Source organism: Grus americana, chromosome 1, assembly GCF_028858705.1.
Source record: "Grus americana isolate bGruAme1 chromosome 1, bGruAme1.mat, whole genome shotgun sequence".
In the NCBI taxonomy this organism is placed as follows: domain Eukaryota; kingdom Metazoa; phylum Chordata; class Aves; order Gruiformes; family Gruidae; genus Grus; species Grus americana.
In genome coordinates this window covers 71,742,743-71,757,912 of record NC_072852.1, presented here as the reverse complement: position 1 = coordinate 71,757,912, position 15,170 = coordinate 71,742,743, and the positions used below count along the sequence as shown (strand labels likewise).

The following is a 15,170-nucleotide window of genomic DNA, read 5'->3' as shown; positions in this document are numbered from 1 at the left end:
AAGGTGATCCTGAGCCGCTTCAGTAGAGGTCACTTGTGTGTGCGTGTGTGTGTGTCCCTGGTGTTTGTGTCTAGCATATGCATGTGGTTTTGCTGACTGCACTTGCAGGCTTGTAAATTTTCACCATGGGAAATTACCAACAAAGCCCAATCTGTCTCCTGGCTGCTTTGCACTTTCCGAGGGCGGCTGTACTTGAGCGAGCTGCAGAACGAGAGAGAAAGAGAGAGGGAGAGAGAGAGAAAGGGGGAGTTGGGAGGGGGGAGGGGGGAGAGGAAGGGTGGGTGGAGGGGGAGAGAGGTAAATAGCCTTAAATCGGAAGGGAGCTGCTTCTCTGTGGTCTTCCACAAGAGCTGCCTGGGCTCTGCTGGCTCAGTAATAACTGAGTGACCTTTTCTTTTGCTGTATTATGTCTGGCTGGTAAGGGATTGCATTTTGCAGCTGATAAAGCCCTGACTTCATTCAACTCGGCTCCTCACACGCTGCTTTAGGTAAGTTGTCTTCAGCCAGGACGGAGACAGACAGCCTTGGACTGCAAGATACTAAAAGGAGGACACCTGTAGCTCGGATGCGGTCAACACAATTACTTGGCGGATCCTTGAGGACCTCATTATTTTAAACTTACAGAATAGCGATCTCCCTCCCCATCTCTCCCACCCCCTCTTTATTTTTTTTTCCCCAAACAATGCTTCTTTTTGACCTTTTCCAAGGAGAAGAGCTACAAAGCAGCCACTGTGCTTATTGAACTGCCTCCCCTGTATCGCTTAATTGAGAAGGTAAGTGAGGCAACTGTGTACATAAGCTTTGGGTCATTTGTGTATGTGTGTCTGCATCACTCTCTCTCTCCGTCTCTCTCTCTCTGAGTCATAAGCCGGGGCTGCAATACACACACATCTCTGCACTGCAACTTTCACTCAAGCTGCAGCTCTGCTGAGACTGTTTTGTTTAAATCATGTGAGGCTTCATTATTTTTATGATGAGACATGAAATACATGCAAGCGGAGGATGCTGAGCAAAACCCATCCAACTGTATGTCTCGAGAAATAGCAGTCAAAGTTAACAATGAATTGCAGCAAACAGGCGCCCCCCCCCCCCCCCCCCCCGTTATTATTGTTATTATTATTCTTGCTTCTTCCAGAGCTTCTCGAAACGTGCTCTCAATTATCAAGGGAGTCGGTTAATTTCCCACTCCCCGGCTTTATCCACAAGCCTCCCCGTACAGCAGTTTAATTTGCAACTGGTTCGGTGCAGGGTTAACCCTTTGGGCAGAGCGGAGGCAGGAGCGCGGCTGCTGCCGGGGTGGGGAGCCCCGGGGACGGGGGGGGGGGCAGAGCGGGCCGGGGGCGGCAGGGACGCGCCGGGCGCAGCCGGGCTGCCGGGGTCCGGGCTCACGCAGCCTCTCTTGGACCGGCGTCAGAGAAGGGCAGCCAGGCTGGCGTTATGAAATAGTACTTCTGTCTACGATCCTTTCTTTTTTTTCCTCCTCTTTTTTTTTTTTCCACATTCCCGCCCCCCCCCCCCCCCCCCCTTCTCCCTTCATACCGAGCACGATATGGTATGCTAACGCCGCATGTGACAGTTTAATCAAACCCATTTGTTACAACAAAGCTGAGAGACCACTGGGATTGTAGGCTTACGGGCAGAGTTTGGGGAGCATGTGGCTTTGTCGCTCGCCATCGCCGTGCGCGGCCGGCGGCTCGGGGTGTGCCGCCCCCCCCCCCCAACCTCCCCCCCCCCGCCGCCCCCCGCCTCCGCACCCGCCGGGCTGCGGCGCGCCGCGCTCCCGCTCACTTGACCCGAGCCGGGGAAGCACTTGCTACTTTTGCCGGGATTTGGTGCTTCAATGAGAAGGAGCTCTCCAGGCGCCCGTAAATCAACTCATGCAGAAAAAGGAGAAAAGTTTTGGTAAGGCGGCGGTCTCCTGTTTTAGTGCTCACCGAGCAGGAGCGGTGCGCTTTAAGGTAGAGATGGGGGGGGGGGGGCGGGAGGGGGAGCGAGGGGGGAGGCAACGAGAGGGTTTCTCTTGCCTCTTCCATCCTGAATGCGTTGCCGTAGCGAGCGTCTGTGTTTGCGTGTGCTCTAAAGAGACCCAAAATACCGCTTCCTAGGACAGCTTTGTGGGACCGCTGTTTAAAGCAATTAATCTCGCTAGGTGCAACAAATATCGCTACATGCTTGCCCGACACCTCCCTCCCCGCTCTTCTCCCCATCGCCCCATTCCTGTGATGCTTGAAAAAGGAATTAGCACAAAAGGCTTGAGCGTCTAACTCCAAAAGGGATTCTTTGTTGTAGAGTGTATGTTTCTTATTTATTTTTTTATTTTGCATGTGAGCTGCATCAAAATTGAACTCAGTCTTGCAAATCTCTTGTTGGCCTTTGCCAAGCACTAGCACTTTGCTGCCATGGTAACTGTAATTAAACTGATAAGAGTGGAAAAATGTCAGTATCTCTGAGCCTTGCAGCTGCATTGGAGAAAAAGGGAATCAAATTGGTTCCCAGCACCACTGCTCTAAAAAAGGAGGGAGGGAGTTGGGGGGGCTGGGGGGAGGGAGGTGGGGGGGACACGACAGGGGTAGGAACATAGCTAAGCAGCTCCCGTCCCTGAGATCTGGGTACATCTATTTGCTGTGTTGTCCCTTAGGGGGCTACAGCCTGCAGGGATGCTCTGGGCCAGTGAACAGAGAGAAACAAGCTTTTAGGCCCAATCTAGCTTTCAAAAAGAGAAGGGGAAAGAAGAAGAGAAATCTTTTGTTTAGTGTCTCTTGGCAGTCGACTAGCCATGTTGGCCAAATTCTTTTAATCTGTATCACTGCTCCCAGCTGTGGGACTGAATTCCCATTTTTAGTTTTTACCTAACGTCTTGTCTTTTTTTCTTTTTTTTTTTCCCACTTTCCAACCCACCTCCTCTATTTAAAAAAAAAAATCAAAAAATAATAAGAAAAAAATCAGGTTCCTCTGTAGAAGAAGGGGCAGGAGGTGAAGTTTAGTTATATACCATGGAAAATTAACTTAAAAGTATACAGAAGATACTATATTCAGAGTACTAAAATCCTTACTTTTATTTAAAAAAAAACCCAAAAACCACTAAACCAAACCTGAGTGTTATGGAGTTGCGGTTACTTTGTTGTGTTAACTACAGAAGCTGAGACTGTGCGGATGAATGGCACAGAACAAGAGAGCATAATGGAGGCAATCAACCGTTAGGCTGGTTCACAATGCAATCCAGGCAATTAAAAGCTCACCAGAGTTTAAATGAAATGGTTCTACTTATTTCTGTGCACCACACTGCACAGGCTATTATTTATGTCTCTTTTTTTTAATGATTTCCCTTAAACTGTCAAATAACTCAGAATAGCAGGGTCTCGGAGGCAATAAGAATTTTCCACAGAACAATTTACATGCCAATCTAAAACTAGTTACGACTCCTGATGTGCTACATGCGAGTTCTGAAATGTTTCTTAGCTTTTGAAACCTTAACTTTTTTTTAAGCCTCTGTGTGTATTGTCCTGAATAATTGGAGCTCTGAATGCTTTTAGGATGAAGCTACAAAGTGGGAAAGCATCGGAAAAAGTATTATTTTTATCTTCTACTAGATCTCTAACTCTCTTGTTGACTGCATATTGTCTGTCAGTTTGCTGTCTTTTAAAGACCAGTGCGCTGATACCTAATTTGCTCCAAACTGATGATATTTTTTTTTTTAAGTAAAGTTTTCCCTTTCTTGCTGTACGTACTACTGTCCTTGGTAGAACCATGTGTGTGCCTTCGCAAAGGAGTGGGGCAGGAATGGTCTTTAAAAGTTTGGGGTTTTTTTAAGTGACCTGGTGCATAATAATATCCAACTCTTCCTCCCTTACTGTGCCTTTCAAAGACTGTCTGTACCACAAACCAGAAACTGAGTTCTGAGGGTCTTGTGCCGCACTCAGCACCATCAGGGACCAGTCCTGTTTACGGATGCTACTGCATCACTAACAAAACACTGTTTATGTCAAATTTTCATTCCCTTTGATTTTTGAGAAGGGTGATGATTGGAGTGAAATGGATTTTTGTTTCTTTGCCTTTCTCCAGGAGCCTAATTTAGCTTTTTCCATCAACATTCCTCTTTATCCTGAAATTCATAGTTACAAATTGGTTGACCGTGTTTCATCACACGATAACAACAATAACCAGGGACGGGAGTCAGTTGCATCAAAGTTATTTTGGGAGACCAAAGGAAATCCAAAAACCTATAAATCAGGTTATGAAGTTTTCCCTTCAAAAAATCCTAAAGGTGATGGATGGTGAGGAAGAAGTCTTATTCCTGACACAGCTCTGCAGTTTATGTGCAGTGTCTTGGGGACTGGTGGAGGAAGGAGGGAGGGAATTGAGGGAAGGATAGAGGAAGCCCTTGAAAGCATATTGGGGTGAAATAAAAAGGGTTTGTTTGACAGTGACAGACTAGGAACTGAAATCTCTCAGTTCTGAGAACAGATCTGCTCTGTGATGCAGAGCATGGGTAGCACTCTGCAGAACTGAAGGGAAAGCGGGGTTTGATTACTTATTTTTCTTTTTTTTTTTTCCCCCCACAGCCTAGGTGTAGCACTTATGGAATTGTATGGTTTTTCGGAAATTTTCTATAGCCTCTGCCTTCCTGGGGGAGGAGGAGAGTAGGGCAGCCAGGCAGCAGTGCTGTGTGCTGCTACCTGGTATTTCAGCGGCGAACAGTTTGGATGGTTTTGTGGGTGCTGTCAGCCTCTGAAAGGGTCTTTCCTGTGTCCTAAGGAATAGACGGGTACTTGAACCGCAGCCTGTGAAAAGCTGGCTGACAGCAAGCTGCAGGTATTCTTATTGCCAAATTAAGAGAGAGCTAAAAATACATGAGCGCGTATCTGAAAAGTATAACTGCATTGGAGATCTTACGAGAACATTAAAGGGAAGAGAGACAGTCTGTGAGGTGATCTGCGTTAAGGTGGCTCGCTCATGCTATACAGAAAAAAACCTAATCAAAGGTTCTGGTTTCAAAATCAAGTGATTTGATGCAGAGTATCTGAGGAAAAGGACACGTGCAAAGAATTTGGAGATATGTAAAACACTTATTGGAGCGCTGTTTTATGCTTTGTTTTGTTTAGAACCTTTCTACACTTCAAAAAACAGTAACTTTTTTATAATGAAGTAGTAGTTTGGGGATTTTTTTATTTTTTTTTAAACTTTCATTAAAATAGAAGCAGCTTCATCTCAAGTAAAGTGCGAAAAGATCAGATCTATCTGAGGAGAAAAGCATTCCTTCCCTCCAAAAACTGCTGCAGATTGAATCCATAATCTGAAGACGCTGCCAGTGGGATGTCAGCAGCACCTTCTCTCTCAGCCTCAGGAAAACCGAGGTGTAGGGTTGCTAACGCGTTTTCCATGGGGAGGGGTCTGCCCCTCTTCACTTGTCTCTACAAGGAGGGTTTGGGCTAACTGACATAAATGACAGTGCTCTGTCTACTTTCCTCACGTAACAAATGTCTCAAACTGTGCAGGGGTACGCGCGAGATTGTGCAAGCTGCGGTTTTATTTGTAATGCAATAACGTCGTGTTTGCAGCATGTACCTCAGGAATTATCAGGCTTGATTATTGCAATTTGTTCAGATATTCACTTGTTTAGCCTTGTTTCTGTGGCGCCTTGTTCACTTCAGACGGCGCAGGACAGTAGATCAGCCTGGATCAGAGACTGTCAGCCTCAGCTCTCTAACCTGCTTCCTTATCAGGTGACAAAATTTTTACATTAAGATTTTTTTCTTTAAAGCCTTTAACTGTGTTAGCTCCTAGTTTATCCTGGTTTCCCTCAAGCTAAAGATTAAAGTCCTAGAACAGCTTCATGCTTCTGAACTTTTTTACTGAGTTCCAAGAAGTTTATACGAATTGTGGCCGATTTTATGTATTTGTCCTCGACGTGGCCGAAGAGAGGGGCTGGGGACAAGCCTGTTGTTGGCACTTAGTGAGTATTTATACTCCCCTGTGATATGCAACTTTACAGATCAAAGCTTTTCGACCAAGTGAAGGTATTAGAGTTCCATCAGGACTTCCCTTTATGGTTTGATATAGGTAAAGACCAGAAATCTCTGATATTTTCACTGCTTTCAGTCATTTATTCGTAGGCGTGCTATTTTGCTGTTTCACGTATGTACCCTGGATTCAGGGGAGTCAGCTGGCAATTGAAAATACTGTAAAGGCTCTGCCTTTGTCTCACGGTGCTTGCTCAAGATGAGATGTGCGTGTTCGTTCCCAGATCTGCCACAGACTTACTGTGGAGCCCTGTGCAGGTCGCTGGATCTCAGTGTCATCTTCCCCCCACTTCATTAACGAGAAACAGATCTTACGAGTCTGTAAGTGGTGTAGGAGCTATGAGAGTAGCATTGATTGGGGAGTAATGGGAAGGCAGCGCCATTTTCTTTTTATACTTATTGATAGAAAAATACAGACCTTACACTTTTATGAGCTTTAGATGTTATGCAGCAGTACTGCCGTGGTACTTTGGGGTGACCGTCCACATATAACTGGATGGCTAATTTCACAGATAAATATATCGCTCCAAAGTATGTAATAGAGCGTATTGCAAAGAGGGGAGCAGGGCCAATATGGTCATATGTCACAATAAGAATTATTATTTCGAACTCAGTGATCAGCCCTGCAAGTGAAACTTGGGAGTTCAGCTTCGTAACCCTAGAAAGTCACTTGACTCTACAGTCGCTGCAGTCCACATAAATTCAGCGTGTTCCACATACACATACGTGCACAGATCCATGGGATGTCTCAGCCAGCGTAGCATTCAGCCTCTTGTCTTTGTAGCACTAATATCCATAAAGGCACACTGTAGCATTGCTTCAAGGATTATACTAACTTTTGTGTTTTCCTTATGAGACCTTTTAAAAAAACCAAAACAAGTGAAAACCCAAACCCCAACCAGTTCGTGTTCTAGCTCCCTGAGCCTGCCTGCCTGTAGTGGTGTGTTACAGCATCAACCGAGATCATCTGATAGAAGGTGGGGCTATAAAGCCTTCTTAACAGTGGGTAGTAGAACATTCTTGATGAGGAGCTCTTGAATTTACTTTTCTTTGTTATGAGACTCTATTTGACCTTTCCCAGTCTCTGCATAATAACAGGGTGCCATACCCTGAATTTTGGGGTAGGATTTGCTTGTTGGCAACAGCATTTGTTCCCCAGACTTGAAGAATTCTCACTGTATTATTCAGATGCACTCTAGTGAGTAGCTTTTTTTTTTTTTTTTAAGTTACATCTCTGGCTTTAAAACAGTGAGATAACCTAATAATCAAACCGCGTGTCAGTTCTCTCTTTCTCTCTGGTGCCTGTTTGATGTCCAACAAAGCATCCGCAGGGCTATGATTTTGCTTATTCGAAGAAATGACTTTCAGAGAATTCGTCTGAGTGTAATGGGATGGCAGTTCATGCGATTAACCAAGAGAGACCGGTCTGTAAGCACTTCGGGGCAGTGACCTTCTCTCCTCATTTACTGTAAAACTGAGGGCAATCGATTTTTGTATGGATCTCTGGAAGCTGGGTTCGGTGCTCTGTGTACCATCGCTCAACTGTGTTCCACTTTTACCAGTTCCCTCTCTTAAACAGTGGTTCAGGGGTTTGAATTGTTATTTAAATGCTCTCTGCTATCACATCAAAAGATATATATACTTAATGGACACTATTGTACTCCTTGTCCCGAGCTAGCTATTGGCTAAAATTGGCATTGGAAAGTGGGGCAGAGGGTTTCTTTATGCGTTTTTTTCCCTTTACATACTAGCAACTCTCTGACCTTGTGTATATTATTTAAAATCAGATTTTTCAGAAGGTCATCACACTGCAGCTTGTAACGAGAGATGCTGGTACTGAAATCTCTGGAAATCTGATTGCTTTGTTCATGTGTCTAACGAGAACTGAAATCTTAAAAAAACCAAACCACCCCCCCAACAGCACCAAAATGTCTATGTCAAAGCTCCCTGAAACTCCAACCCTGTGCTTCTAATAACTTCAGTCTTGTCTTCTTTAAAATTTGGAGTGCTTTTATATTGTATACAGATAGTGCAAATAGGTCCAAATATGTAGATTTAGCTATGCTTGCCATCATAGATGTGCTGTTTACTTAAATTTTTAGTTGCTAAGTATTGGATACTTTGGGTGAAAGTGGATGACTTTTCAACTGAAGAGTTTAAATTTTTCATTTTAATTTTTTAATCCTCTTTCTTTTCAGCAAAGAAACCAGGCAAATGAGGTGTTAAAGAGAAGCTGTGGAACTTAGAGCAGCGGAAGTTTCTGCTCTCAAATTTATCTTAACGTTGTTTTCAGCTTGCTGTGGACTATCTACGTTACTTCATCCTATCTACGTGACTGCTTTTTTAATGAACTGGGTGTGGGGGGAGCGGCGAGGTAGAGGAAGAAAAGGGTGAGACTTGTGCTTGAGAGAATATCTGTTTTTCACTCTTGTCTTGTTGTGTTTCAGGTATACAAATGCTCTCAGTCCAGCCAGACACCAAGCCGAAAGGTTGTGCTGGCTGCAACCGTAAGATTAAAGACCGGTATCTTCTAAAGGCCCTGGACAAATATTGGCATGAAGACTGCCTGAAATGTGCCTGCTGTGACTGTCGCCTGGGGGAGGTGGGCTCTACCTTGTACACCAAAGCCAACCTTATCCTTTGTCGCAGAGACTATCTGAGGTAGGCCACGTCCTTCTTGCGTTCACTAACGAACTTGCTAAATCTGTTCAGCCCTTCCTATGTAGTCACTGTTGCATAAGCAGTACTTGAGGGTTGCAAGGCTGAGTATATGTGGAGGATGAGAAAACAAGTACCGCAGTATGGAGATAGAGCTAAAATCTGAATCAAAACACACACGTAACCAGGTCATGCGGGCGGTTGCCAGTTTTCTGATGCTGATACTGGGGTCCTGTGCTCAGAGGAGGAAGAGAATAGAGTAAATCCTTCACATTTCCCACAGCACCGTGCTCCCGGGGAGCTGGTGGTCTCCTCCTCCTCCTAGCAGCGCAGTGGTGGCCTGGCGTAGCAGCCTGAAACCACGCGTGTGGTTTTCACCAGCTCCAGTGCAGGGTTTGGACTCTGCGAGGAGTGCTTCGCTCGTCTTTGCTTACCCACTTTCATCCTCCTGGTTTGCCAAGGGATTTAATTTGTGGCACTGGAATCTTTTATGAATGTTGCCATTTAGCTGTTAGAAGCTGGACCAAGATGACCAGCTGTCTTCCTCGTGCTAAATAACCGTGTGGCTAGTAGGCTCAAATCCACTCTGGTTCTGATTTAACTCGGTGGCCGGGGTGGGACACTGGCTAACCTGTTGCTATTTCTCAGAGACAGCAAGTCGTCACCTGATTTTCTGTCTTCTTGTTAGCTTGTGGACCTACGCTCTCAAAAGTATTTGAGGTGTAACTCGTAGCAAAGTACTGATGAGCAGCACCGGGCTAGTTTATCTGCAGATCGTATGTGAGCAAATAAGGCTACTTTGCAGGAGCTAAGTTTAATTGGAAGTTTAGCCTCCCTAGGCTCTCAATAGTAAATAGAGAGAAAAGACTCCTCTGGGGTGATTCAGAGCACCTGTTTCCTACAGGAGCACCTTTCCTCCGTTCCCTGCAGAGGGGCCCTAATGAGACTAGCGCTCCAGGCCAACATGAGCTGCTGGGAATATTTCCCCTGCCCCTGTAGTGAAGCCTTTTCCTTTTAAAGGGACATTCAAGTCAGTAATACATTGGGGAAAAATTAAAATTCTCTTTGAACACGTTAACTTACAAGTTCAGTTTAAGCACAGGTACCAAATAGGAGGTTCCCCACACACAGATCAGTTCCCAAGTTGTACGGCATGGGTAGGTTGGAGCAGGAATGAAGGCTAATGTGTTAACAACTGTCGGTACTTTGGCTCTCTGCGTCACAACCTGTTTTTTCTAGAGTGGAACAAAAACCTCCACAAACGCGTTGTGCGTTGTTTGAGCTGGGGCTGCAAAGCCGATTGGGTTCTTCAGGCGTGGGCTTGGACTGCTCAGTGGTAACAGTGCTCTGCTACCCGTTAAAACTCTGAACTGAATGCAAGATAGAGTGTTGGGATTTTAGTAGAGAGTCTGCATCTTAAAGCCATTGTGTTAAAGCTGCCAAAGAAGTAGGTAACAAAACCTTACTTTTAAAAATTGGCAGGGAACTGTTTGAATAGAAGGGAATTGTTGTACATGAACCCGGGTCACTTGCGATTTTAAAGCGTGTGTTCTATAGAGAGGGGTCAGAGCAGCTGCTGGGGGGGACGGTAACACTTATCTCAATTTTTAAAACCCGTTTTAAGAATCTTTCTACAACAAGTGCCTGCAGGAGTGAGAAGTCTCTACTGCGGCTGTTTGATCTGAGCTCCGAATTTACTGGAGACTTTGAACTTACTGAATCTCCCAAGTGCTAGTGCAGCAGATCCAATGTTTTAAAATCAAATGTTTAAAATCAAACCCAAAAGTGATCTAGTAGAAAAGATACGAGCAAAGAATCTCTCCGGCACAGATGTGCACACACTGTTGCTTTCTGGTCTTTGAAGGTCTAACACAAGTAAATATTTTGCTAACCGATTGTGCAAATTTCATACTAAGTGATTCAGAGAAAGGAGACTGTATTTTTTTTTGTCTGTCGTGACCACATTCAAAACTGGTGTTTCAGTTATTTGTTCATAAACAATATTTACTTTTGCACCAGCGAAACCAGCATACGTGAGAAATTCTGCAATCAGCTTCAAGACGTTTCTGATTTTTGTCTCTGGGTTTATCAAATCTTAATGAAGCTATCTTGTCATGAGCCTTTTTTCAGTGATTCTTGTGAGTGCATAGATTTAAACTTGGTATTTACACTAAACTTCAAACTGATGCACTTAAGGTAATTGCAGATAGTCATTTGCCTCATTGCGTCTTATCTACTTAGTTATGCAGTGAACCTATAAAAGTGATCTTTTTAATGCTAATGTAGAAACTAGTTAAATGTTCTCTAGCTTTGTAGTCAAATAAGCTTTCATATTTAGCAACCCACTTGATATGAATTTAAAGAACAAATTACTTTGTACTAATGATCAGATTAAGGTTCGATTACAGTTTCAAACTATCCTCTTTTTTTTTTTCTTTTTAACCATAAAGGGAGTCTTTGCTACGTATAAAACTGTTCTGGCTTCCTATTAATTTATGTGGTGCCCTCTAGAGGATACGTGGCTTGCACGATACTATAAAGAGTAAAATTGCTTATTAACTTGTCTCTCTGTGTTCATTATGTCTTTCAATAAGACAGCCATTCTACAGATGCTATAAGCAATAATGTAGCCAGTTTGGGGTGCTTTAACGTTCCTGGTTAAATTTGCAAACTGTGTGATTGTGTCTTTGGCTATTTGCAAAGATAGTTCCGGTATCTCTCATTTAGAGACGCCTGCCAAAAACCTTAACGCTCCCTCGGCCACGATGCACGCTCTTGTCCGCATTTGAGCCCTGAGGTACCCACGTTGGTGAGCTTTATATAAATACTCTGTATCTTCAGAACTTCCAAACTTGTTTTGCTTTAACTCTCTTCTTTGGTAAAATTAGTTAGTTTTACTATATTAAAACCTTTTTCTCTGGCTTGGGGGTGGATGAGGGGATGGAAGAAATCTTTAATGAGGTAATGAGCTTGGAAGACGCTTTGGGTGTGAGAGGTTGTACCCTGGAATCTGCTTTGGGTAAGTCACGCCAGTGGTTTCAGGCGTGGCGTACAACACCAAGGCTATTAGGGTGACCGCAGCAGGAATGAACTGTTTTGTTAACGAGGATGAGAACTGACTTGAGTAAAGAAAGGACTCAATGTTAGAAATAACACACTCGGTGAAAATGATATGCAGAGTATAATTCCCCTGCAGGCTTCTGTCTCCTGCTTATACACTCTTGGGTTAGAAAGTGAAGACTTAATTTAAGGAACTTAGGTTTACGCCAATATTTCAAGTCCATTTACAGGAAGTGAAATATGCAAGAAGTTGTTTTGTTTTTTTTTTTTTCCCCTTTTTCTTTTCCCCTCCAGAGCTGTACGGTGACATCTTAATGTACCAGCCTATCCTGCTCTGTCCTCTCTTCTGACTGGCAGCATGTCCATTTACAAGCACAATTTTCCCTTTGAAATCTGTCATTACTGCCATTAATGACCAGTCGTTATGTTAACAGCCCTTGGGCTGTTAACATGTCAAACTGGTTGTTAACTGGAATGTTATTACTTATTTAAACCGCAGGTATGAGTTGTGTGAAATGTGCTTTGGTTGTGCGTTCTGGGCTGCTTCTGCTCAAAACAATGGGGAAACAGCAGAGCGTTTGCCTTTGGGGTGCCAAGGGATTTGCTTTCTGCTCCATCTGCTCATTTGATTTCTGCATATTTGTGAGGTCCTCCTACCCCTGGGCAGCCCCCTAATTTCAGGTGCAACTGCGTGCAATCCCGACTCTTAGCCTTGTGTGCAAATGGGCAGCCGCGGATATTTCCAGATGCACGGTAATGCCTGCTGCACATTGGAGATTAATATCTGGCCCCTAAAAGTGTAAAATGAAAGACCGACAATTACGTGTAACTCAGTTGTATTAAATAATGAGCTTCCTCGGATGCAGCGAAAATATGAAAGTACAGCTGTGCTAAGCTAGTAGCAATGTAGGTCAATCACCCTTTTCACTTAGGTTTTTAACTACGCAAACCCTGCTGAGCTACCAATGACTACAAAGTGCTGTTTCATTCCTATTTAATTTTGGCAGCATTTTACTGAAGAGCAGGCATTCATGCAGCTAAATTATCTTCACCGTTTCTGGTTTTAACTCCAGCTCCATGACACTAAATGTTGGAGTGTGTATCTCTTAGTAAACACAAAGAATATGGTTTCTGATTTATTTTTTTTTCAAATCCATCTCTTAACATGGAAATTGAATTACAACTTTTATTACTTTTTGCATAATTTCCCTAGCCAGGCAAATAGATCACAGGAAAAGGATTAATAAAACTAATATATTGGGGTGGAATTCTGCCCTTAAAGATGTCTAGAACCTTATCGGGGATGGGGGTGGTGGCAACACAAAATTCTACCCCCCTGCCACCCGAACTTGGTATTGATTTCGCTCGTAAATCAGGTTTTAAAAGTACCACTGAATAGCCATGAAGATTTGTAGATCGCTACTGAAGAAAGGGGCAGATCGTGGTAGGTTGGGGTTTTTTTTCTTCCCCACTTGCTGGTTTGAAGACCCGAGACAAGCCAAGATGTTAAAATACGTGTATTGGATGAGATCTTGTAAATAATGAGACGTGACTACAGAAAGTGTTCAACTGTAAGCATCGTAAAGATGCTGCCTCTGTAAAACATTTAGCTTGTGAAAGGGTGCAGACTGAAGAGAGTAGAGTTGAGGAAGCAGCCTTTTCCCGTACAACTGCTCGCACTCTGAAGGCAATTATTATTTTAAAAAATTATTACATAGGAGTACTTAGACTTAAAATGTCTCCTGGCCTGGTACTGATTAGCAGATCCTATTTCTTTCTCGTGGCATGGATATTAGCTCTCTTAAGTGCATGTATAAATACTCCATGTGGGTATTTTCACAGGTAGTGGGTTATAAGGTGTTTTCAAAATGATACCTCAGTATGCTTTTTGCCCAACGTGATTAAATAAAGGTGGATCTTTAAAGATTTGAGCACTCTGAGTTTTCAGGAATATTGAGATGTTTACAGAAGTCAGGCTTAAGAGCGCTCTGCTTTCCTCACTAAAGGTTTGTAGAACTGAACCTTTACTTATACATTAATATCCTTGTTGCAATGCACTGAAGTATTCAAGGGAGTACAAGTTTGCAGGAATACACCCTAAAATATTTTAACATATATATAAAAATGGTAGGTTTAGTGGCCTGCTTGTACTATTTTTGCTGTATATGTGAGATGAATGTTCTTAATTTACATTAATTGTAGCATTTAGCATGTCTTTAAAAAAAGGGGGCATAAAAAAGCCAGTAATATTCTCTCTCCCACTAATTACCAAAGGTTTTCGAACCCTCAAAACATCTTAACGGTTCTTAAAGGGATAAGGGTGTACTGCAAGGACAGTAGTGCATGTACGCACCATTAATCCACCCAACTTGCAAAGAATAATGCTTTTGATTTAGTTACACTCTGGCTAGTTTAGCTTGGTCTTATTTTAGTTCATCTGTGATAGCTTTTAATATGAAACATTCAATTAAGCTGTTAAAATTGGTGTTTAAGTCATGTTGAAATGCTGTGAAATGTGTGTACTCAAGTTTGACGCTCTTCAGTAGTTCCATGTGTTTCCCCGTATCTGCTGTTTCTTTTTTTCTTCAGAGCTGCCAAATTTTTAATAATTGTGTTATTTTTAGTGGCTTAAAATACACAGTTTAATTTCCAAGACTGTGAATGTTCCTTCTTATAAAGCTTCTTGAAAACCAGACGCTTCTCGTGTGTTGTCAAAATACCTCATTAATCCCCTGGAAATGTTCAAAGAATTTCAGGAGACTTTTCAGATGAAAGTACAGTGCCTCTTAAAGCCTGTCCTACAGCTCTTCATTACCTTACTACAGTACGGTGTATTTTGATGGAAAAAGTATTTTAATGCAAAGATTTTGTCAATACATAGTAGCTCAATAAAGCTTAATAAAAGCGGTGATTTGGGGGCAGCCTAGGTAAGTCTGCGGTGCCAGAGGGTGGGGTAACGTTCTTGGTGAAAGAACACCAATTCTATAGATTTGCTTGGTATTTTCTGTAATCTCCTGTAAAAGAAATTCAACTTTCTTGATTTCTTCCTTGCTGAATTTTTCCTCACAAGTGACTTTGATTAGTGTTTTCATAAAATATGTTTACAATAGTACCCATATTAAAATGATTTACTTAAGGAGTAAATATTATCAACTATATTATGACATGCGATTTGACATCCAAAGTTTAATTGGAAACTTTCTGTGGTTTTGGCCAGAAGTATATGTGAAACAATGCGTCTATGTATAACGTAGTAGAAGAATATTTAGCTCTTATTGCTTAGCAAAGAGATGCCTTTAAGAAGTTCTGAATTCTGCTACATATCTGTTCCTTAAAAGAAAAATATTAAAAAAAAAAAAGAAATAATTTGTTTGAAACTTTTTTGTGGATATTTTACCCAAAACTGAAAAACAAGTCTATACTATGTAATTA

The 15,170-nt window shown here is 42.7% G+C and overlaps 1 protein-coding gene across 5 annotated transcripts in view; it reads left to right on the top strand.

Annotated features, from left to right (window-relative positions):
- Positions 1 to 306: 306 nt before the first annotated feature.
- Positions 307 to 15,170, top strand: part of LMO3 (LIM domain only 3) — a 61,175-nt gene continuing 46,311 nt past the window's right edge. Inside the window, exons 1-3 of one of the 5 annotated variants that reach the window (XM_054813212.1) lie at positions 307 to 488; positions 708 to 773; positions 8,468 to 8,681. In XM_054813212.1, the coding sequence (XP_054669187.1) occupies positions 8,476 to 8,681 (206 nt within the window). In that variant the 5' untranslated portion in view covers positions 307 to 488; positions 708 to 773; positions 8,468 to 8,475. Of the gene's footprint in view, positions 774 to 1,754; positions 1,903 to 5,623; positions 5,724 to 8,467; positions 8,682 to 15,170 lie in introns of those variants that run through there. The other 4 variants (XM_054813213.1, XM_054813211.1, XM_054813210.1 and 1 more) reach the window with 4 other exon arrangements.